Source organism: Leucopleurus acutus (assembly GCF_964270905.1).
Source record: "Leucopleurus acutus genome assembly, chromosome: 20".
NCBI lineage: Eukaryota > Metazoa > Chordata > Mammalia > Artiodactyla > Delphinidae > Leucopleurus > Leucopleurus acutus.
This window is the reverse complement of record NC_139162.1, coordinates 47,561,942-47,585,862: the sequence shown is the minus strand read 5'-3', so window position 1 is coordinate 47,585,862 and position 23,921 is coordinate 47,561,942. Positions and strand designations below refer to the sequence as shown.

Here is a 23,921-nt window from a genome sequence, read left to right as displayed (position 1 = left end):
ACTGGGAGGCACAAGTCAGAGCAGACGCAGGGAATGGAAACAGAGCTGGCCTCCCAGATTCAAGTGCGTCCCTCCTCAATGTACAGATGCATCGGGAAGCACGAGGGAACAGCTCAGACAACATGCAGCCCAAAGTCCTCCTTGCCCAAGACCCAAAAAGCTGGTGGATGTGAAGTGTGTAATTTTAGGAAGCTCCAAGTATTTGAGTCTTGTGCCTAGCCTGAGACAGAGGAAGGCAAAAGCAGTCCTGTCCATTCTCATCCCCAGCAGATAACAGATGGAAAGAAAGCCACAGCAGGGCCTTTTAAGTCAGGCCCTGCTCTACACGTGCATTCATTTATATGCTCTTCTTAATGCTTATGTCTACAGTGATCTGGGCCTGACACAGCTCAGAGCCTAGTGGGGAATTAGACAAGGACACCATCCTAATTCAGTTAAGAGCACCTACACATGGGCAAGATTCTCTGAGGAGGAAGTCAAGTCCTGAACAATAAACGGGAAGGAGCCAAGTCTGGGGTGAGAGGAGAGAGTCCTAAAGAGAAGTGTTGTCTGTGTACAAATCTGGCAGTGAGAGAACATAGGGTCAGACTGGCTGAAGCATAAAGGATTGGGGGTTGGGGGTTGGGGAGTGATTTCAGGTACAGCTGGAGAGCCAGGAAGGGACCATATTCTTTAATTCAACAATTTATTGAGTCCTTACTGATCAGTTGAAGTTTAGTGGTTAAGATCCTGTTTTGGAAGGCAGGCTGCTTCAGCTCTACCATTTACTCCATCTTCAGTTTCCTTATCAAAGAAGAGGAGCCAGGAACTTCCCTGGTGGTCCAGTGGATAAGACTCTGAGCTCCCAATGCAGGGGGCCTGGGTTCGATCCCTGGTCAGGGAACTAGATCCCACACACTCCAACTAAGAGCCCTCGCGCGGCAACAAAGATCCCATGTGCCACAACTAAGACCCAGCATAAATAAATAAATAATTTTTAGTTATTAAAAAAAAAAGAGGGGCCATGATAAGATTCTACACTGTATAGAGTTGTTCTGAGGATTTAACAGGTGAATGTGCTTACTACAGAGTGAGTGCATTATGAATGCGTGCTCTCATTCCAAGATGCCAGGCACTGCTCTGGGCTAAAGTGGTGGGGAGGAGACATGGTCCCTGTTCTCAGCGAGGGAGGGGCTCTCTGTTACCTCAGAAGTTCGAATTCGTGCTGACAGCAGCAGAGCAGAGCTCCTGACTTGTTTTGAATAGGGGAATGGCCTGGTCAAAACTGTTTCAGAAAGATCACTCTGGCTGCAGGGTAAAGGTTTACAATTAAGGGAGACTCAAAACTTGGGATCATACGTAAGACGGAAGCACAGGTCGGGTTCCTGACAGAAAAGTACAAGACGTGGTATTTCCTCCCTTTTGCATGCGGAGACCACCTTGGGACTTGCCCTTTGAGAAGCTGTGAAAGCCCCTTTCCCTAAGGAGCCTCCTCACTACCCTCCTCAGTGCTCACAGGGCACAGTTCTACACAGTCCTTTATATCTGTAAGTGTCCGTAAGCACCCACACAGGTCGAGACCACGCAGGGCAGACACGCAAACATCTGTTGGACTAAATCCTGCCTCGATCCTCACAGCACAGTCCCTGCCATGTCTTCTCACCTGAGCAAGAGTGGCCCAGGTCACCTTTGCTCTACCGCGGAAATGAACAGCGTGGGGGTTAGCCTTCCTTACGTCCACCAGCTTCACTAAAGGAACTTACCATGTTGTACACAAACCAGCACCCTCAACTGACAAACCCACCACCGACGGCGCCAACTGTCAAAGACGCAAGGGTAGCTGTGTCACTTCTGCAAAACCATTCCCGAGTGCCACACCAGGGCCTAAGGACCAAAGTCCTTAAGCCTCGCGTTATTCAAAGTGTGCCATTTTTGCAGCCTTACCTCTCACATCTCCTAGTGTCGTCCCTGAGGCTCCAAGTATTTTACTCCTTACGGCTTGCTGAAGTGAGTTACACTGTTCTCTCTACCTGGAAGGCCATTTTGTCCTTTCTGTTTTGTGAATGTTGAGAACTCAAGTTCTGACACAAATGTCCTCCCCACCAGTTCCTTCAGGTCACTGATTTTTCACACCCCTTCTAACCCTTCACTCTGAGTCTTTTAAAGTGATGGCATTCTTTAAACAAAGGAAACTGAACATAAAATCTTAAAAGTAGAAGTAAAAATGAACAGGCTGAAGCAAGAGTCAGGCCTAAAGTTCCAAACTGCCACACACTCACAGAACCTCACGCTCAGATGGGACAGTCTGGGGAACCCAGTCACACGCTGATGAAACATTAAATTGTTACAACCTCCCTGGAGTACAGTCTTGATGGTAGCTATCAAAAATTAAAAATACACCTTTGACTCAGAAGTTATACTTTCAGAGGTAAATATTACAACCATATTCCCACAAGAACGCAAAGATGTGCAAATTGCTCACACCAGCACTGCTAAATGTGCTCCAAAGGGAAAGTGGGAGAGACTAAATCACACAGGATATCCATGTATGGGAACACGAAAAGCCCTCCAAGATACTCTGATAAGTGGGAAAAAGATAAGCTGTCACTGCAGCACTGACTTCCAGCAAATAATTTTCAGGTCCACCGGGGAAACTGACACCTGCATCAGAATACTAGGCAGCTACTAAGTAAAAAGGTGAGAACTAACCAAATGTCCATTAATAGAGGATTGATTATATAAATATGGTAGATCAACACAATGACTATGGACTATATAAAAGAACAAAGAAATCCTCTGTGAAGCGATATATTAAAATAAATAACTCTAAGATACATAGTTAAACAAAAAAAGATACAAAATAACATGTATAACATGCTACCTTTTGTGTAAAAGAAGAAAAATAACAATCATCTTTCTTGTATTTTGATAAAGAAATCCTGAATACCAGTGGTCTTATGTGTAGGGGAGGGCATATGTGAACCATGGGTGGAGTGGGAAGGTCTCAAGAAGACTTTATACCTTTCTGTATTTCTGGATATTTTTGGAAACCACAGGAATTTATTAACTATTCAACAATGTTTTAAATTGAGCTAGATCTATACTATCTGTGCATACAGGGAAAGATAGCTGAGATTTTACTTTTTTTTTTTTAAGAGATTTACTTTTAAATGGAAAAAAATGCAAGGTTTGGAACAATGTGCAGAATATAAACATGGTTAATTTTTGTTTAAGAAAACATGCTTTTTATTAAAAAGATAATGAGGTTGTGAAAGACAAAGGAAGATTGAGAAACTGTTTCAGACTAAAAAAGACATGACAACAGAATGCAATTCGTGATCCTGAACTAGAAACCAAATTGCTCTAAAGGATGTTGTTGGGACAGCTGACAAAATTTAAATGTGGACTATGGAGTGGGCAATAGCATTAAATTAATGTTAAATTTGATAACTGTACTGTGGTTAAGATAATAGCTCTATTCTTAAGAAATGTATGCTAAAGTATTAAGGAATAAAGACACAATGTAGGCAACCTACACTCAAACAGGTCAGATAAAAATCATATACATATATGTACATATATTTGGGAAAAATGGTAAAGCAAATGTTAGAATCTGGACAGGGCTCTATGAGAATTCCATGGCTTTTCCTTAAGTTTGAAATTATTTCAAAGAGGGGAAAGGGCTTCCCTGGTGGCGCAGTGGTTGAGAGTCCGCCCGCCGATGCAGGGGACACAGGTTCGTGCCCCGGTCTCGGAAGATCCCACATGCCGCGGTGCGGCTGGGCCCGTGAGCTATGGCCGCTGAGCCTGCGTGCCTGGAGCCTGTGCTCCGCAATGGGAGAGGCCACAACAGTGAGAGGCCCGCGCACCGCAAAAAAAAAGAGGGGAGAAAAAAGAAAGAAAGAAAAAAAAAAGAGTACCTGTGTACAAATATGAGGATGCAGAGGGAACAAAACCAAGAAGCAGCATCCACCTGGGTAGTCACTCCTCCCTGGGGCTTCACGGCACATTTTACAAACATTTAACTTCTAGTGATAATAGTGTTAAGTAGTATTTACTGAGCATTTATTATGTGCCAGACATTGTTGTAAGTGCTTCTAATGGGTTAACTTAATGACTCCACATGAAATTCTAGAGTAGATGCAAACATTCTCATCGAGAAGAAACTGAAATACAGGGAGGGTAGTCCAGGGCTGTGAGAGGAAGAGCAGGGACTCGGTCTGGGTCTAGGGATTCTGGACCCAGAGGCCAACAGCCACACTCCACAGCACTGTGAGTGCTGGTCACTGCTCTTGGGGACTGAAGTTCAGCAGCAGTTCAGGCATCCTCTATCTTGTTCTGCTTTGCATCCATCCCCACCGTCCTCAAAGGCAACGCACTATTGGAAGCCTGGCTTAACCAATGTGAGGTGAAGGAAGGAAGAAGTTTTGGGATGAGATGATGCTAAAGTGGGAAAAGAGCCAACATCACTGCCTTTGAGAATGGATAGGCTATTCTGTAGCAAAGGAAGATAAGAAATTCCTGAGTCTGTTTAGAAAATGTAACTCTGGTATGTAGGAAGGGAGGAAGGTTGTGCACACCTGACATCCCCAAACTTCTTCAGGGTTGCCACCTGACGGCTTTGCACAAAAGACCTGAAGGGGTAGAATGGGAGAATTTTGCACAAAATGACTGCAAACATTCCAGTGCGTCAAAGAGAGACAAAGAGGTATGGCGAGAGTGGCTGGACACAGGGCAGACAATGGACAGAGGTATTCTGAAAAAGAAAAGTCTGCAGGTTGACCTGACAGGACCAACATTTGGTTCTGCCAACTCCCACAGGCTGCCAGCACTCACCGCAAAGCAGCCAATCACATCATTCTCTGCAAACTTGTCTCCGTAGTTTTCAAACCGGCTACTGGTGGACTTCTTCCCAGTGCCTCCATAGCCATAGGAGAAAGGCTCTTCGCCTGATGGAAGAAACAGGCAAAGGCAGGTTAAACCTGCGATGGTCACAACAGCCTTTATGGCCGTCATGTAGTTTTAAATTAAAAAATCATTTTCTTTACTAGTTTTACTAATCAGATGCTTTTGGCGGGGAAGGTAAGAAAGGTTCCGTTGAAAGGAAGCCCCTCATTATGCAGAACTTCTGAGGGCTTGATGGCTTTAGATGTTAAGTCTGGGAGTAGGAGCTGAACTGAACTGCTTTGCACAGAAGGGAGAATTTGGAAAAATAAAGGGAGGAGGGAAGAGAGGAGCTGGGATAGAGGAAGGTTGTATGCTGAGATGCATCCCTTTGCTGTGACATTCAATATTCAGTTAAGTCTCCTAATGGCGTCAATTTTTGGTGCCAATGAGTTTTGGTCAGAAATCAGTAAAAGGATTTTGCTTCTGCAGACCATAAGGTCTAATACCTAGGAAAGGTACTGGATTGCCTTAGGCTACAGAACTGGGTGCTGATGCAATATGACTGAGACCCCAGGGGCCCTGGCTGACATCTGGGTTATAGAGAGATCCTAGGCCAGGAACCCAAGGCGCATCCTGCCAGTAAAGCAGGAGCCAACAGCATGAACTCCAGGCCCAGTTCTAGTATGAATCAGCTGTGTAACCTTGGACATCTGCTCCACTGTTCTGGGCTTTGTATCTTTATCTATATCAACTACTTTCCACTTATACCTCAAAAGTGAAAGAAAGATAAAAGGAGATGACACATGAGTCTTAAATAAAAACTGCTAATACGTATCAAAATGAAAAGTGTTCACTGTTTTTAACCTAGCATTTCTACTTTTAAAGATCAGACTAATTACACACAAGGGCAGCTCAAGTGTTTAACAGCAAAAATTTGCAATCAACTTAAATGACCTACAAAACATTGATAAATAAGTGATACAACTGTAAAGAGAAAAATTATGCAGTGGTCAAAAAAGGTATGCTTATTTACAAAAATATACCCATGGATATTAAGTGGGAAAAAGCAATCAGGTTACAGTAGTCCGTATAATGTGCCCCATCTGAGAAACACAAAGGACAAAACACAAACTGTCTGGAAGGCTACAGATGAAAATGTTAACACTGGTTGTTATCTCACAGGTTTAGAAGGATTTTCATTTTTCTCCTCTGTAATGGCCTGAATTTTCACAAGGAGCACACATTATTTTCATTTTTTTCTTTACACGTTATTTTCATAATGAGAATGTTTTTATGACCAAGGAAGAAGGTTCTCAGCATTGGTCACTGAAATCAGTCACTTGGGGTCAGAAGGTCACTGAGGCCTGGGGTTCTGTGAAAATTCAAAACCTCTCAAGGCAGCCCCTGCCCCTCTCCACCAGCCAGCCCTGGCCCCATTGGTCTCTGCTTTCTCTTTTACTCTGGGTTAAGCTCTGGACAGAAAATTCCAGATAGGACTTAATGGGACTTGAGGAACTTATTACTTTCAGCTTGGTTTGAGAACAGGAGACAACTGGTCTTTTTTTTAAGAAAGGGAACAGTTTTCTAAAGAGGACTTTGGACCCTCTCCTTAAAGATGCAGGATAAATTTTTGTAGAAAAGTTGTTATCACTGTGGTCCTGCCAACTGAATCCTGTATGTCTGAAGATGGGAAGCGGCACAAGCCTAATCCTTGTTGTCTGTTCCATCCCAGGGTGGTTCTGTTCTGGGTCCAATGCGGGAAAGAGAAACTTAGGAAGCTTGAGAATCCAGGGACAGAGGCACCCGCTCTACTCTCTGGATTGCTTGGCTGATCTCCTCTTACCTAGCTGAGTGCTGCAGGAGTCCAGGGACCAACCAATACGGACAACGTGTGGGTCGGGCTCTGTAGATGGAAGGTGCTTCACAGAGATTTCCTCATTGATCTGGGAACAGAGAACAAGAGGGCTCAGAAGTGATTCTCTGGAGGCTGATGGGTTACGAGGCAACACAGGAGGGAAGTGCGCAGATGTTAAAAAAAACAAACAAGCAAACAAACAAACAAACAAAGCAGCAGGCTTTTGCTGCTGGGGAAAAGGTATCTACACTGCTCTGAAGGGCCTGTTGTACTGAAACCAGGGCCTCTAAAGGGCTTAGGAGAGTTCAGGGCCACAGAGAAGGGAATTTCAGAACCAGTTATGTTTTAGTTTTAACACTTGCTGCAGGGGAAACAGGGACTCTCATAACATTTGGTGTAGAAACATAAACTGGTACAATGTCTTTGGAGGGCAACTTAGCAGTCTTTATTAACTATAAATGCACATGCTCTATAACCAAGCAATTCAACTTCCAGTTTATCCTATAGATACATACACCCAAAAATATTCAGTGAGGCAGTGTTTATGTTGAAAAGGGAGGGAGGAAGAAAGCAAGTAGAAACCACCTATAAAGCACTGGTCACATTATGGCACATTCCTGCCACAGAATATGATGCAGTGGTTAAAAAGAATGAGGCAGGGCTGATACACTGGGGTATGGAAAAATGTCCAAGACACAGTATTAAGTAAAAGCAGCAGAAAGAATAAAAGGTACCTTCTGGGGACTTCGCTGGTGGCGCAGTCATTAAAAATCTGCCTGCCAATGCAGGGGACACAGGTTCAATCCCTGGTCTGGGAAGGTCTCACATGCCGCGGAGCAACTAAGCCCGTGCGCCACAACTACTGAGCCTGCACTCTAGAGCCCGCGAGTCACAACTACTGGAGCCCACGTGCCACAACTACTGGAGCCCACGTGCCTAGAGCCCCTGCTCTGCAACAAGGGAAGCCACCGCAATGAGAAGCCCGTGCACCGCAACTAAGAGTAGCCCCTGCTCGCCACAACAAGAGAAAGCCTGCATGCAGCAATGAAGACCCAATGCAGCCAAAAATAAATAAAAATTAAAAAGAAAAAATAAGGTATCTTCTGACTTAACCTTTAATTAAATCAGAGGTTAGACTGTCTAATAACCAATATCTATCTGCATTAGATTGTGGCTTTCAGAAAGTTACCCTATGTCACTGACTTTTGCACACACATCTTTCACATTTTAACATCTCCAAAGTCAGGATATATCTTACAATTGATGTGTGAAAGCCCCGTCAGTATAATTGGCAGTGTTTCTCTACGAGCAGCACAAAACAATGCACAACTTAGAATCAACGTCTTAGCCAAGCAAATACGATAACCCTTGGTCTTAGCTTCCACCTCTAAAAACAGTATATATTTCAACAGTATGTATTTCATGATGATACTGTGAGGATTAAGAGAGATATCCATGAAAAGAACTTGGCACTGTATCTAGCACATGCAATGTGTTTTGTAAGTATTACCTATCATAAATAAGTTTGGATATGCAAAGGATATACAAGAAATTGTTAACACATAAGGTATCTTTGGAGGGTAGGACGGGGATTGGGAGGATGTGAGTATAACTCTGGTTTTCACCCTATAGTCTTTTATGCTTTCTGAACTTTATTAAACACGAGCACATATTATTTTCATAAACATAACCGAACGTGGAACTGTGGAGAGATGATGGTAGAGGATGACCTGATGGCAGAACCTTTCTTTTTCTTGCTCTTCCCTGTCCTCCCTTTAATTGGTGATGAGCAATTCTTTCTAGCTCACTGTTTTTCCAAACAACTCCTTTTCCTAGTTCTACAAGTATGTCATCCTTAGAATGGTTGGCTATACAATACCTGGGTCAAACCCCATCAAGGGAAAATCTGTTTGAAGAAGCAATGTATGGTCAGCCTGCTTTCCCCATATATTATTTAGCAATGACATAGTTCTTCTCAGTTCATTTTACTTTTTTTTTTTTTTTTTTTGCTGGGACACAGTCTATGCTCAATCAAATCTCTTTTGCAATCATGGCTCTGACCAAGGTGGTTGGTGACAGGTTATTCCAAAGGATGGACCTATTTTCTGTCCCTATCCCGTCTGGTTGCTCCCACTCACCTTCATCTCAAAGCACACACGGCCCCTTCTGACCCCATAGCTGGCGCGGGCTCCTGACCACAGGTATGCAAAACCTTCAATTGTGAGTGGGTAGCCACTACTCCGGTCTCGGGCCACCTTGAAGTGGAGGTCGCAGTTATCTGTGGAGGAAAAAGCCTGTATTTGGCTGATGTTTTAATGGTCCCGAGAGGGACAGGCACAGGCAGAGGTAAGTTCCCCAAGAGTGTTAACCAGGAGTACACAAACTGACACATCACGGGGGCAGGTTCATGAGAAGCCAGCCGCATCGCCTAACCAGTCTCCCTTTTAGCACAAAGGCCCTGGACTACTGCAAACTGGCCTGCACAGGATGAAAACAGCCACTCTACATAGGAACGAGGGTTTTTCACCTGGCTGAGGTCCCAGGATGGCTGTTGGGGGCGCCCCTGGAAATAATACACACATGCTTCTAATGGGGATGTACACTTGCTAGGGAGAGGGTCCATATTCTTACCAGTTTCAAGGGATTTTAGAATTTAAAAAGGTTAATCCCCACTGCCATACACTTCAACCATCTCCCATGCTAACTCTATTAGTGTGGAAGCCAGACTCCTGCTGCCAACAGCTGCACAAACATCTGACCCTGATCCACACCCACCACCCAGGACCACTGTCAGGTGTACCACAGACTCCCACCTCCTCAAGTGGGCCTAGGACTCTGCTGCTCGGACTCTCCCCCGTCTTCAAGTTTTTTCTGACCATCTCGTCCAGTAGGCTCTCTCCTTTCTCTAAAGGCTGAGTGCCATGGTCTGTACAACTGGCATTTGATCAGATGCTGCTTCAGGGACCACCGCCACCCAATACTTTAAAAAATGTTTAGCTTTACTCTGGGTATATGTCTTTGAGATCTTGCGATAGAAGGGACTGTGGATGAGATGTCTTTATCTCTTCCAAAGCATGTAGCCACTGGTCTATAAACATGAGCTTCATAGAGAAGTACACGAATGAACTTCTGTTAACTTTCCGCTCTGTTGAAAAGTGCACCCCTCAGACTTGATTGGGCTTCTGGGTGTGTTTAAAAATTCGGATTCACAGGCTCTACCACTTAGAATTTGTCTTAGGAGGTCTGAGGAGGGACAGGACCTTTATATTCATTCCCCCAAGTGTTTAGATGCACAGTCAAGGGGAAAACCACTTATCCAGAGGAAAGAAAACTGAACTGGAGGACAGACCAGGTTAATGCCTGAGAAGACAAAACGGCATTGGTTTCACCAGGAACGTGAGCAGCTGATGGAAACTGGGGAAACGGCCGTCAAAGAGTTAAGTTTCCCCAGCAGCACTCAGGTTCCCTTCCCGCTTAAATGACAACCCTCCGTGTTTACAGGGTGCTAGGGTTTTCCAACTTGCTCTGGTATCCACTCTCTGATGAATGTCACTCAAAGTCCTCTGAGGTATTAGGGCAGGATTATTCCTCCCTGAAGAGAAGCTCAGAGAAGTAGAATGACTTGCCCAGAATCTCACAGTTAGAGCTGAGAGCAGATCTTCTGTCTCCAAACCAGCATCCTCATTCTAGAGCTCTGCTGTTTCTCACATCTGAACTAACACTGGCTCTGGATGGTGCCGGGCAGGAATTCTGTGAAGGTTAAGGCAACCTCCCAATACTGAGTGGAAGGCAGTATCAAACAGGCATTCCAAAGACTCACATGTGTCGATGGCAACAAGGGTGTCATCAAAGTCATCTTCATCCTCTTCAGCGGGAGGCTGAGGAGAGCGGCCCCTGTGTCATAAAGAGGTATTACGTTACATGAGAAGGGACAGACAAGGGAAGAAGGGAACTGAAGGTTCTGCTTGAATTTACAAGTGGCCTCCAAGCTGCTTCCTGGATTTCAAGTTCTTGCCACAGAGGTTAGCAAAAGAACTCTGGAACCTTATATCCTTGCAGTAAGAGCAATGACTGTTAACTCCTAGGGCAGGGTCAGGGACTGAAGAGGGCCGGCTCTGCTAACGAGGGCCATCGGCATCATTTAGGAAGCTTTTCCAAGAAGACTCTTCTCTCACACCCCCAGATTCTGATCCACCCCTTTACACGCTGAGAATTACCTCCATGCTGAACTCTGGGAGCCTATGGTAGCCCAAAGAGTACTGGGCCAGGAGTGGGAATCTGTAAGAATTTAGATAAACCTTTTATTACAATTTGTCCATATTCCAGGCTTCCTAAAACTCCACATCTGAAAGGATTTGAAATGAACCATTTTTTTCAGTCTCTTTCTCTTTAAAAGTGTCCTAGGGCTTCCCTGGTGGCGCAGTGGTTGAGAGTCCGCCTGCTAATGCAGGGGACGCGGGTTTGTGCCCCGGTCCGGGAAGATCCCACATGTCGTGGAACGGCTGGGCCCATGAGCCATGGCCGCTGAGCCTGCGCGGCCGGAGCCCGTGCTCCGCAATGGGAGAGGTCACGACAGTGAGAGGCCCGCGTACAGGAAAAAAAAAAAAAGTGTCCTAAATTATGAACAAGAGTCCCTCCTACCAAAATACTAAAAGGGACTATGTGAAAATACTGGTGGTTTCCAAAATATGGGAATAAGGGAAAGGGGTGGAAGTGTGGAGTCTAATGTTCAGAGTCCTGCCTGAGCCAGGCTGGATGACCTCAGTCCACCATATGCTCAGACCAGGTACACTGTGCCCATCTAGTTCCTGGCACTCCCCCAGCAGCAGGCTTCCCTCTGGTGGAGTGCCCTTCTTACCCTGCCAGTCCAAGGCTAGCACAGAGCCTGGTAGGAAGAAAGAGATCATCACATGGTAAGTCTATCCTAGGAAGCTTTCTCTGTCACCCCTGGATGAAAGCAAGTGCTCTTCCTCTGCCCTCCATCAGCAAGTAGCTCTAGGCCTCTGTTCTATAGGGGGTAGTAGGAGAAACTCATAAGAAGTGGGTTCCATCTCCTGACTTCAGTCACAGCCATGAGACCCAGGCCCTGTCTTAAACAGTCACAAGCTAATTAGAGGATGGACTCCACCAGATAGGAAATAAAATGTGTCAGATGACCAGCCAAGATGAATAGAGAAGGAGTGATCATTCCTAGTTTCCCTGATTGGAAAAGGCTTCACACAGGAGCTGAAGGAGGGAAGGAGGAAGGGGTAGGTCTGGGCCTGGGGATGAAGGGAGGGGGAAGGCTTGTCAGGGAAGGGAAAAGGAAATGACCAGGGGGGAGGCCACTCCCACCCATGAGCTCCTGACCCTCACACAAAACCCACTGTCCAAATCACCTGTGCCTCCACGGACTATCCCAAGGGCGGGCACGTGTGAAAGCACTACGAGGGCTGATAATGAATGAATGAACAGATGGATGGAAGGGGTGTGTTTCGGAGTAGGTCAGGAAATAAATGTTTCTTTCAACTGAGGGATATCAAGCAACCATTAAGAACAGAACACTGTGCTGGACTGCAGGGCAGTGGGGCAAAGGACTGAAAAGGCAGGCTGGCATCTCACATGTGTCTGAACTTTACCCTGAAAGTAATGGGAAGGGAAGAACTAAGGGAAGGACCAAATATTTAGCAAAGTTGAATCTGGTAGTGAGTGCAGGAAGAACTGGGGGAGAGTGTGAGGGAGGGAGAACTCTGCTCTGCCCCTCCGGGCTAGTACGAAGGTCCCAGTGGGCACCAGGCTACAGACATAGAGACCTACCGGAAAAAGGGTGACCACTGCCTCACAGACCCACCTCCTATCCTCGCGGTGCTCGAAATACCCCCGTCCCCGGTTTTCTTCGTAAGGCCTCTTGCGACTCTGGAACTGCTGTCTGTCTGGTTTGAGTTGAGATGCTTCGGGCAGGAGGAAGCTGGTGGGTGCTTCTTGCTTCATCTCTGTCTTCACTTCTACTGTCAGGACAAATCCAGATGGTCAAGACACTCAGAAACTCCTCAGCTATCACTTTTCTGGTCCCTTTTACCTCAGGAGATACTGGAAGGATCCTGACTATGGTGATGAGGTCTAGGCACAGGCAGCTTGCTGAGTTCAACAGAAGCCTGCTGAGGGAGCCAAGACGGCTGTCCTGGAGAACAGGGCTAGAATAAAGGGAGGCTGGGGATGGCCATCCAGGCACATCAGCACCAGCAGTTGATGGGGTAACAGATGTCAGTCAGATAACTCTCAGGCTTCGTGGGGAGGGAGAGGGGACTTCAGCACTAAACAAGGACAAGCTCGCTAAGGGCCTACCTAAAGGCGAATGACTGCCTTGGCTATCTTGCCAAAGGCCCCATGAAAGTTGGCAGCTACCTTGGCCTGCACCAAGTGGGAGGGAGCCCCCAAAACTTCTAAGATTCCACAGTTCCACATTCTCTAATTTCTCCTCCCTAAGAATCTCTTCACTTCAATTCTTACAAAGTTTCTTCAGTCTAACAATGGAGGGGAGAAAGTCAATTCAACAGTGTTGTGGTCCCACAGCTAACTCTACCGGCTTTAATCACTCTATGACAAAGCCCAGAATCATTCCAGAAGGGAGGGTCTGCAGTTAAGCCAGCCCACAGGTGTGACGGCCTCATTAAGTCACACCACAAATAGGAAGTCAGGATGGGATGACATGCTGTGGACCACAGGAAATCCCAGTCTCGGGCAGACTCCAAGAATCCGTGCCTACCAAGAGAAACCCGTGGAGTCAGTCTAGCCTCATCTCCCTCACAGCAGCTACGGATGCCGTGGATCACTCACATCGACACACTCCAGCATTCAACTCAAGACCACCTTGGGTCACTCCCTGGCTTTGGCATGCAGACCAAACCTCTCAGAGAAGGCTCCTCGCTTGCTAGGGCAGAGATGGTGCTCACTCACCTGAAGAGAACTTCCATGGTTCCCAGCACAGAGCTGGGCTCACAGGAGGCCTTGATAAATGTCTGCACGGAAAATACTCTCCTTGGGCCAAACGATCCCACAAGTCTCACAGAGCCTGACACAAATCTACGGTTTAACCTACATTCATTAAAATCCTGAGCCACCCACAAGAAATGTCTGGGGATTTCACTTTGTGGATGAACCAGAATGGAATCAGAACCAGCTAGATTCACTAAGAAAAGGCACTGGGGCCACAGCACAGTGAAAGGAGCACAAGACTGGGAGCCAGTCCTGGCTCTGTCATTACTCAACGGTAGGACCCTGCTTCCCCAATACTAGGACACTACTGGTGAGGAGTGCTGCTTACTGACCAAGAGCAATGGCCCAGAAGCCAGTTTCCTGGTTCCAGCCCCGGCCCTGCCACCTCCCCCATCTGTAAAATTGGGAGACAGCTACATTACAATTGTGTTTCCCAAACTGGCACTACAGGGAACTTTTTTCTACAAAGACACATTTACATGTTTGGGAAATCCTGGGTTTAAACAATGTGACACAGAGCTTTTCCCAATCCAGGACTTCTCAGCATCTTTAATGCTCTAATGAGCACAGTGACTCTCCCAGAGGCGGTATAGAATACGCTGCATTTTTCAGATGTGTTTGTCCAAGGAACCTTTTCCTGAGAAGTCCCTAATAATATCTCCTGGAAAGATATTCTTCAGAACGTGGGAAACACTGGACTAGATTTAGAAGGTCCTTTCTGGCTTCCACATTCTAAGATTCTAAGTAAGACTCAAATACTGGCATCCAGGTCTCAACTCTCTAGGATGTTGGTACTAACATCTGAAAACATACCTTGAAGACTCCCCTCTCCTAACACTTGGAAGTGGGACTAAGTTCTTTCCTTCAAAAAGACCTTGCCAGAGTGACAAAGCCCAAGTGGAATGCCCAAGAGAAAGATGCAAAGTCTCTGGGAAGATAGGCACTAGGCAGAAGGTAAGGGCTACCCACACATAGATTCTATTTCCTTCAAGAGAGAGAGATCATGTGCGTTTTCCTACCTGGGCGATAGGCCTGCTGCTGCTGGTCCATTTCCAGCGTTCTCCTCTCGTAGCCTGACTCGTTCTCTTTCTTGATGACCTGTGTCTCATAGAATTGGTTCTGCATGGTAATATTGTCCATGACATCTTAAAACAAAAAATGGCCAGTTAGAAGGGTGTTTCTTGGGACTAGAGGTAGCTTTTTAATGCAAAACGACACCATCCCCACTGGGGACAATTAGTCTGCCAGAGGCTAAAAGGTGTGATAACACCCTCAGATGGAAACCCACCTGGGAAATCAGGGGCCCCAGCTGCCTGAGGACATGCTTTCTTGCCCCTCAAAAGGTTGGAGATCTATCTGTGATTGGGTTCTACAGAATCCCAACATACAAAACCAAATGAAGCAGAACTGCTCTGGTTGAAGCAAGGAGATGGGAGAGTCAGAGAAGGGGTCCAGCTTGACCTCACCCTCTAAGTCCCCACTAGGGTGGGGGGTAACTCCACAGACACCTGGGATTCCATGGAGCACAGTTTAAAAATTACCAGCCTAGCTGTTCTCTGATGTGGTATAATGCTTAGAGAGTTACCTTTAGGGTACAACCTTAAAAACTGTTCAGAGCACAAACCAGTCCTCTGTCCGACCCAATTCACTATTCCCACCTGCATAGCCAACCCTCTTTAAGAATCACTTCCACCCTGCAATAACTGTAAAGACCAGGGGTAACCATCTCAGTTGAAGAGGAAATGGGGGAGGAAGGAAAGGAACTGTTAAGAAAACAGGAGTCATGATAATAGTGGCCTTCAGACTCATTAGGGATAAATCCTAAAATATTTGGAGTTAGGTGGGAAGGGTTCCAGGAAGGTGTCTTGTGGGTCCAGGACCAACTCAACTGAAGGGTGGCAAGAATAACAATATCAGGGAATTCCCTGGAGGTCCAGTGGTTAGGACTCGGCACTTTCACTGCCAGGGCCAGGATTCAATCCCTGGTTGGGGAACTAAGATCCCGCAAACTATGCGGCACAGCCAAAAAAACAAGAAAGAAAGAAAGAAAGAAAGGAAGGAAGGAAGAAAGAAAGGAAAGAAAGGAAAGAAAGAAAGGAAGGAAGAGAGGAAGGAAGAAAGGAAGGAAGAAAGAAAGGAAGAAAGGAAGGAAGGAAGAAAGAAAGAAAGAAAGAAAGGAAAAAGAATAATAACATCAACTATTTATCGAGTACATACTACATACCAGATGCTGGGATACAGCTGAGAATAAGCTTGTCCCACTAAAACCTTCAGTTTAGTAAGACAGACACACGTTAAACAAATACGTAAGCACAAAAATTATGATTGGGTTAAGGGCTATGAAGAAGTACCAGGGGCTAAGATCAGGGACCCGGAAAGTAAGAGATAAGCCTTGACTCAAAGGATACATAGGTGATGATAATTCAGTGACGAGAACGGAGAAAACATTCCTGGGGTTGGGATGACACATGTGAAAGCTCAGAGGTGGAACTAAAACCTGAAACTCCCTCAAGAACCTTGTAGGCAAATCCAGAGGGAACTCTGGAAACCTAGGGTTAGTAGTAAGCAGGTTCTCCACCCCAGGGGCAAGCTTTGCTAGGTGCCTCCAGAGCCCTACTAGTGGCTGTGCCAGGACTAGTGAGGCAGAACCACAGGGAAGGGCAGACTACTCTGCTGCTTGCTAACTGATTGGATCCTTTCTCAGAGGACAAATATATCTGGGCACAAACCAGGTGCAGCCAAAGGGAGGAAAGTCACAGATCACGTGGTCTGCTACAGGTCTGTTTACCAGGGTTGAAGGAAGGGTTGGAGGGGGGCACAAAAAGGGACCCAAAGGATTTTGTTGTAAGGGGTAGGGGAGAAAGGAAGACACAGAATAACTCCTTAATTAGAACACAAGGGACCCTTTCAAACCACTTTCTTTCTTCCAGGCTCCAAGCACAGTGTTCTTCTCGCCACGGAAGCCTCACATCTCTCTTTCTGAGAATCTCCTGTGCTCACAGAGGAAGCCTTGCTCAGAGAAGCTATGGTTCTGGGGCCCTTCTCCGCTCTCTAAAACATCCACCTCCTAATAATAGACAGGTCCAGTGCTAAGCCCCTTATGAACGTAATCTCATTCATAACAACGCTGGGGGGTGGGGACACTATTATTATCCCAATTTTACACACAAGGGAACCAGGGCTCACAGAGGTGAAGTGACTTGCCCAAGACAAAATCTGAGTCTAGAGTCTATGCTCCAAAGCACATCACTTTTCTTTGGAACCACCTCCAGCCATTGGCCCTTCTTCCTAGGCATTCCTGCCAGGGTCTCGCCTGCCCTAGGCAGGCACACTGGGCCACTCCTTCCTTCCTTCACAGGTCTCTGCAATAGGAAGTACTTTTCCCAGCATCTGAGTCCTAGACAATCGCTCTCCACCCCAAATCTACCCTCAGATTGCCCTGCTCCAGAAGATTCCATCTCTCTTCAACAAGTAAATACCCAATGCCAACCCCAAATCCAGTCTCTTCTCTGACCCCCTTGCTCTCCCCATTTCCTTAGCCCTATGGCTGAGAATACCCTCTTTTCAGAGAAATAACACAAACTCTGAACGCCAGAGTCCTTTCTACTTACTCTTCAACCTCTCCGATCCCTGTCCTGCTAGAAAGCCACCCTTTTCTAACTCCAGATTTAGTCCCTCCCATACCGGGGTCGCCTCCCTTCAGAAAGTAACAGATCTACTCCATCCCCTCTCCTTCAGAGTCACACCTTCTGGCTGATGCACAGGTTCCCAGATAGCCCTTGAGGCCCCTCCAATCCCTGGGCACAAAAATAACTGCTTCTGGGGACCAAGGAGCCCTCCTGTGGAGATGCTCAGCCCCAGAAACACTCCTCCCTACTCCACCCTGAGGTCCCCAGCCAAGTCAACAGGTTTTCTTTCACCCTCCACATGCTACACACTCTCTCCTCCCCTATATTTGACAGACCAGCTACACACTCCTGTGCTGGACACAAGGATCCTCTATCCCCTAGATACTCCATCGAGTATCTACTTGTTATCTACCCCACCCACTCCCAGCTACCCTTGTTCTCCAAACATCCCATACTGTTAATCTAAGACCATTCAGCAATAGCCACTGCGTTATTTGTTCTCAGAGCCTTCCCAGCTCTAGCCCTCCAGGTCCCTCACCCAGTGAAGCATCCTTCTCTCCTCCACCAGCTTCTGGACACCAAGGTTCCATATACCTCCTCTATAAGTCAACCAGAAGGCCCCCAGATTGCCAGCATCAAATGCCCAGGTTCCCCATGCCTCAAGGTTGGCCTTTCAGCCCCAGATCTGAGTCCCCTAGGCCATCCTCAGCCAGATGGAAGTCCCCCCAGTACAATCACGTGGTGGTCCCCCACATCCCCTAAGTGCTCCCCAATCAAACACCAGAACACACAGTCCATCAGACCCTCCCCGGTCAGACACCAGCACTCCATTTTAACCAACCCATAAGAATTCTCGGTACCCCATCCAGCAGCAAACTCCAGGACCCTCCATCCTCAAAACTCTCCCAGCCCTGAAAACACGGCTCCCAACGCCCAGCCCATAGACTCGGCTAGCAATGGCTCCCAAGCCTACCCAGCTGTAAACCCTAAGATCACCATTTCCAAGATCCTCCTCAGCCCGCCGACAGAAAACCTCCTGTTCTTCCGACTGTCTCCGGCTCCAGAAACCACGGCTTCCGGTTTCCGAGCCCTAGGCTCCGGAATCCTCTACACCCCCGGACCTTCCTCATCTCCGAAACCGAGAGCCCCCACTCCAGTATCTCCCCTGCACCGAACGCCAGGATCCACCCTCCGATCGTCCCAAGGGCCTTGTCCCCAGATCCTTTTCAGCGGCGGATGGCGCGATCCCCCGATCCTCAGATCGTCTCCCCGACCTCAGGCGCCGGGATCCCGCGTCCCACAGCCCTTCCTCGGCCCGGACTCCGGGCTCCCCGGCCCTCGCCCCGCGCACTCTCACAATGTCCGTCCGGCCCCGAGTAGCCGCCGGGCTCCGGGTGCGGCTGCAGCCCGGGCGGCGGTGGCTGCGCGGTCCCCTCCAGCTCGGAGCCCCCCTCGGTCTCGACCTCCTCGTTGTTGTGCCCGGTTCGCCCCGGTTCGTCGTCGGCCTCGAGCTCCCGCTCGTCGTCGGGCTCCTCGGCCTCCAGCGCCGCCTGCAGCCGCTCAGCAAGCTCGGCCTTGAGGCCGCGAGTGTCCAGGCCGCGGCGCTGCAGTTCCTCGCGAAGTTCGTTCACCTTCAGACGGCGTACATCCATGGCCCGGGCCCCCGGGGCGGCCCCCGAGCCCGGCCCGGCCTCCCAGGGCTCAGTCCCCCTTAAACCTTTCCTGTCAGGAGGCGAAGGGGGAAAGGGGGGGGCCCCCACTCCAATGGCGGCGGCGGCGGCTCAAAATGGCCGCCGCCACCGCCTCCCCCCTCCTCCGTGGCCCCGTGCGATGCAACAAGGGTGCCAATTGGCCATCGCATGAGGGCAATGGGCGCGGGCCCAGGAGCTCAGCCAATTAGAGTGCGTCTTTCAAAAGAACGTCAATGAAAGGGCTTAGGAGTTGCCGGGGAGGAAGCGTTGGCCTACGTCTGTACTGGGACCGAAGCGGGAGGGCGGGAAAAGGAGGGAGGAGGAGCGCGCGGTGATTGGGTAGTGCCCGCGCGCCCGCTCCCGTAGGGTCAAATGAGGGAAAGGGAGTAAAGATTTGGACCAATCAGTGATGAGATCTCAGAATGAGCGGGGCCACCCCCCCCCCACGGCCTTTCCTGTGCGGTACTTTCATCAGACTACTGTCTCTGTAACACATATCTTGATTGGTCTAAATCTCCCGCCCCTAGAGGAGTCCAAGCGGGTAAAACCACTAGAAACCAATCAAATGGAGGGTCGGCAGACACCCCCGCCCCCCTTTCACGATTGCCTTTAGGAAACCGGAAAGAGATGAATTCATTAAGGACCTGCCCCTTGCCGTTAGGGCGGTTTCAAAACAGTCTGTCCACCAATCCCAGTTACTGTCTTATCTCACTAAAGCTAGTACAGTTGCATCGTTTTAGGAAAACCTACCCAGATTGGCCATTCTGGTTACTGTCGGCCTTACGAATATTGCTGTAGAGGGAAGTATACGAAATCGAGATTAAGTAAATAAATTATTCTTAATCTGGAAGAAACTCAGTTGCCTTTATGAAAAGCAACCCTTTGACTTCAGAGAATCCTGAAGGTTTGAAAATAGAGGCTAGACTAACAGCGGGAGAAAAGTTGTAAAGGGAATCACACTCTCTCCCCTTTGATAGTACATCTCACGGGGCGCCTCTTTATAGCTGCGCTACCGTCTTTCTCTATGGTTGGTATCTTACGTGGAATGGGCACTCTGCACGCGATCATTGAGCCTTCCCCTCCGGAAAGACCTCCACAATTTCAAGGGTCTCTACCCCACATCCTCTAAACTGCTGTTCAGTAGATCCGCCTTTTCGGTATCTATATTGACAAGCTCAAACACACAGGTCCGTAGTTAAGCCTCACTCTACTAAACTCCACAGAGTTTCACAATGTCTAACACTACACCACCTGTCGCCTCTAACTCAAAAGACACAAAGCTTCTGTAAGGTACACTATCGAGATACACAATGCAAACGTCCGCTGCCCACTGAGCCGTACCTAAAGCCCACAAAAGCCACACAAAACCTCTACTTAGACAAAGGCGCACACACAATACAGATAAACAAATGGCGTGTGTGGGATCAGAAGCATCAATTCAGGGGATAATACACCAAACTTCGGTGTAGATGAGCCCACTAAGGTCGCCACAGGCAGGGGACTTCAAATGATAAAGACACACAGGACAGTTACACTACAAGCTTACACCACGGCAAAACCTAGACACACAGCACCCACTCAGAAGCGGGACAGACACTCACGTGGGCCCGTAGGTTCCAGTCCAGACACCCCGCCCCTCGCCCACGTCCGACTTCCTCTTTCCTCCCAGCTTCCCACAATGATTTGTTCTAAAAAAGTTTGTGGCCCGGATTGAACTGTTTTCGGTTCGCAGGAGCCACCACCGGGGGGCGTCCGGGCGCTGCCAAGGATTTCTCCATCTGCTGCTGGACACACCCAGGAATTTATGCCTGCGATGCTTGCAAAACACAGTGGGCTTGCCTTGGCAGGAGTCCATTTGTGGGCTCGTGATTATCAGAGGTGCTCTGTGCCTGTGTTTCTATGTGAATCTGAACGTTTGGGTCTGTGAGTGCCCTATACGTACTCTATATGTCTGAGTATTTGTGTCTGTATCTGTTACTCTAGTTTCTTCCTATTCCTGGTGACTGCCTGCCTGTGCATGTTTGTAAACGTGTTTGTATCTGAGTAATTTTGTGTTTCTCTGTGTCTGAATTTGTGTCTCTGTATTTGTGACCAGGTGTGCTTGAGTATGTCCATTAATTCATGGGTCTGTTACTTTGGAGAGGGGTAGGGTCTCTGTGTGACCCTGTGAATATCTATGTGCCTATTCCTCACTAGGGGTTTCAGTGATTCTGCTTTTGTTTGCCTGTCTTTTTGTCTATGTATATGTTCATTTCTATCCTCTTTAGTGAGGGGAGAACTCCAAGACCCCACCAAACCCTCCTTTTTACTGGGGAAACTGAGTTGCCAGGGAGAGGGGCCATATGACAGCTAAGTGGAGACAAGAGGAGACAAGCATGGTTACAAAGTGTTATGTGATCTGAGCCCCTCTGGAGGTTTCAGAGTCCACACTCTGTTCAGGGGCATAAGGGACTGGCTCAGGGGGGCAGCATGGCCCCAAAGGAGGGAGTTTGTCCTTTGGGGAAAGGAGGCATCCTTAATGCATTGCACAGGCTTGAGGGGGCACACCCCACATGAGGGGAAGAGGAAGCAGAGGTGGCTAAAAAGGGAAGGATAAAACTATCCCCAAAAGGATAAAACTATAAGTTTAAAACCTTGGAATTGTATCTTAGAATTCTAGACCTGTAGACTTTTAGAATCTTACAACATGTGAATCTTAGAACTATAGTGCCTAGAATCTTAAGACTTAGAACTGTGAATTCTTGCTTGGCTCCTTAACTAAAATCCTAGAAAGACAGAATGCAGCATAGAACTTAAAGGTGTCTAACATTAAAAATGATTAAAACTTTGGCATCTGGTTAGTCACCACCAACTGTAGAATCTTATACCATAGATGCTGAGGATCCAGAATCTTGGGCCAATAGGATCTAGAGTGCCTTGGAACACAGAACAGAACAACATTAGAATCTTAGAGTTTAATAATCTAGAATCTTGAAGCATATGATCCGGAATCTTAGACACAGAGAATCTAGGTTCTTAGACTAGGTCTTGGAACATTGTATCTTAGAACATTAGACCTTAGAACCTCCATCTTTAGACTCTTAGAACTTTCTAATTGCAGATTCTAGCATTTTAGATCTTTAGGATCCAGAATCTCATAACAAAAGTTTCGAGGATCATAAAGCCTTAGAACCTATAACTGACCAGCATTAGAATCTTAGAACTTGAGAAGATCAAATCTTGAAGCTTTATGATCTAGAGTTTTACAGCCAGAGAAATTATGCTCTATGAGGCTCGGAACATCAAATTTTAGAACATCAGACCTTAGAACCTCCATGTCTAGAATTGGAGAATTTTTACAATTGTAGAATCTTACACCCTAGGGGTTCAGAACCCTAGAAAAATAAAATCTAGAATCATAGAGCCTTAGATCCTAGAATTAGAATCTTAGGGCTTTAGAACCTAAAATCTTGTGGGCTTTATCAAGAATCTTAGAACCAGAAAAGTCTAGAGCCATAGAATCTCACAGCCTTAGAATATAGGCCTTAGAACTTCCATGTCTAGAACCTTAGCACTTTAGAATTAGAGACTTTGGAATTTCAGGTCCTTAGAATCAGACTCATCTTTGAAACTTAGAACCTCTGAATCTAGACTCTTTAAACCTTAGAATCTAGAATCTTGGAATGTTAGACCTGGGAGGACCCTTAGGGATTGTAGTCCAATCCCTTCCTTTTACACATGGGGACACTAAGGTGTGGAAAAGGGAGAGGATCTGTCTGGGATGGAAGTGGAATGGGTAGGAGGAGAGGGCTAAGGTTGGGGGTAAAGCCTGGAGTGGGAAAGTGAGGGGGGGGTCCCCCAGTGGCAGTGCCTAGCTTGGGTCCTGAGAGGGAGTCCCGAGTGGAGGGTTGTCTCAGGCGCCATCCTCCTGCCCTGGGGGTGCTGGGGAGCTTCTGTCAGCAGGCAGGGCGGGGCCAGGAGCTGTAGAAGGGCAGAGGACATAGCGTCCAGCAGGATGGACTTCAGCGGCAGTGAGGCAGCTGCAGGAATCCTTGGGGTCAGGCTGAGTTGGGGGCTCAGCTCCTCCAGCAGCTCCAAGTGGTTCAGGATGACCCCCACCCTCATCCATGTTGACATAGAGGATTTCGTCTGGCTCCTGGGCAGGGGGCAGGGCCTTCAGCGTATTCTCCAGATCTTCCCGAAGCTCTGCAAAACTCGGCCGGTCTCGGGGGTTTAGCTCCCAGCACCGGGACATCAGGGCATACCTAGGGTAGCAAAATGAGGAGTGGGAGACTGAACAGGGGAGCATTCTGGGAGTTTGGGGGCATTTTAGGACACTCAGAGGACTGAGGGTATTACAAGGGAGGGGAGGGAACTGTAGCAGTTCGGGGGGCATCTATGGGGACTTGGGAATTCTCAAGAGTTTCTGAGGTGGGTCCTGGGACAGACACTCAGGAAATGGAAAAAGTCTTGGGAAATCTCTCTGGGTAGGGGGTGATGTTCTAATGAGGGTTTGCTAGTAAAGCTTCCCAGTGTGGTTCCCCAGAACAGACCATAGCATCAAAGCTTTGAAAGCTGTATTGGTTTAAAATATGTACTCAGGGACTTCCCTGGCGGTCCAGTGGCTAAGACTCTGTGCTCTCACTGCAGGGGGCACGGGTTCGGCCCCTGGTCTGGGAACTAAGATCCCGCATGCCACACGGCGTGGCCAAAAACAGACAACAAACAAATAAATAAATAAATAAAATACGTACTCAAATTCTTTGCCATTCCTCCCTTCAAAAGATGGAGGCTACCCTCCCTCCCCTTGAGTGTGGGTTGGATTTAGTCACTGGATTCTGACTCGGCAGCAATGATAGTGTGTGTGATTCTGAGACTAGGTTGGAAAGGTATTGTGGATTCCTCCTTGTTCTTTCTCTTGGAACG

The 23,921-nt window shown here is 47.6% G+C and overlaps 2 protein-coding genes across 7 annotated transcripts in view; both read right to left on the bottom strand.

Moving 5' to 3' along the window:
• The window catches only part of HNRNPUL1 (heterogeneous nuclear ribonucleoprotein U like 1), a 36,199-nt gene extending 15,522 nt beyond the window's left edge, over positions 1–20,677 (bottom strand). Inside the window, exons 1-7 of one of the 4 annotated variants that reach the window (XM_082862496.1) lie at positions 20,618–20,677; positions 14,716–14,841; positions 12,552–12,708; positions 10,542–10,615; positions 8,860–8,999; positions 6,710–6,809; positions 4,816–4,928 (exon numbers count right to left, since the gene is read on the bottom strand). In XM_082862496.1, the coding sequence (XP_082718622.1) occupies positions 4,816–4,928; positions 6,710–6,809; positions 8,860–8,999; positions 10,542–10,615; positions 12,552–12,708; positions 14,716–14,836 (705 nt within the window). In that variant the 5' untranslated portion in view covers positions 14,837–14,841; positions 20,618–20,677. Of the gene's footprint in view, positions 1–4,815; positions 4,929–6,709; positions 6,810–8,859; positions 9,000–10,541; positions 10,616–12,551; positions 12,709–14,715; positions 14,842–18,682; positions 19,101–20,617 lie in introns of those variants that run through there. The other 3 variants (XM_082862493.1, XM_082862494.1, XM_082862495.1) reach the window with 3 other exon arrangements.
• Positions 20,678–22,897: 2,220 nt separating this feature from the next.
• Positions 22,898–23,921, bottom strand: part of AXL (AXL receptor tyrosine kinase) — a 29,385-nt gene continuing 28,361 nt past the window's right edge. For all 3 annotated transcript variants that reach the window (XM_082862616.1, XM_082862614.1, XM_082862615.1), the window contains one exon: positions 22,898–23,260. In XM_082862616.1, the coding sequence (XP_082718742.1) occupies positions 22,909–23,260 (352 nt within the window). In that variant the 3' untranslated portion in view covers positions 22,898–22,908. The remainder of the gene's footprint in view (positions 23,261–23,921) is intronic.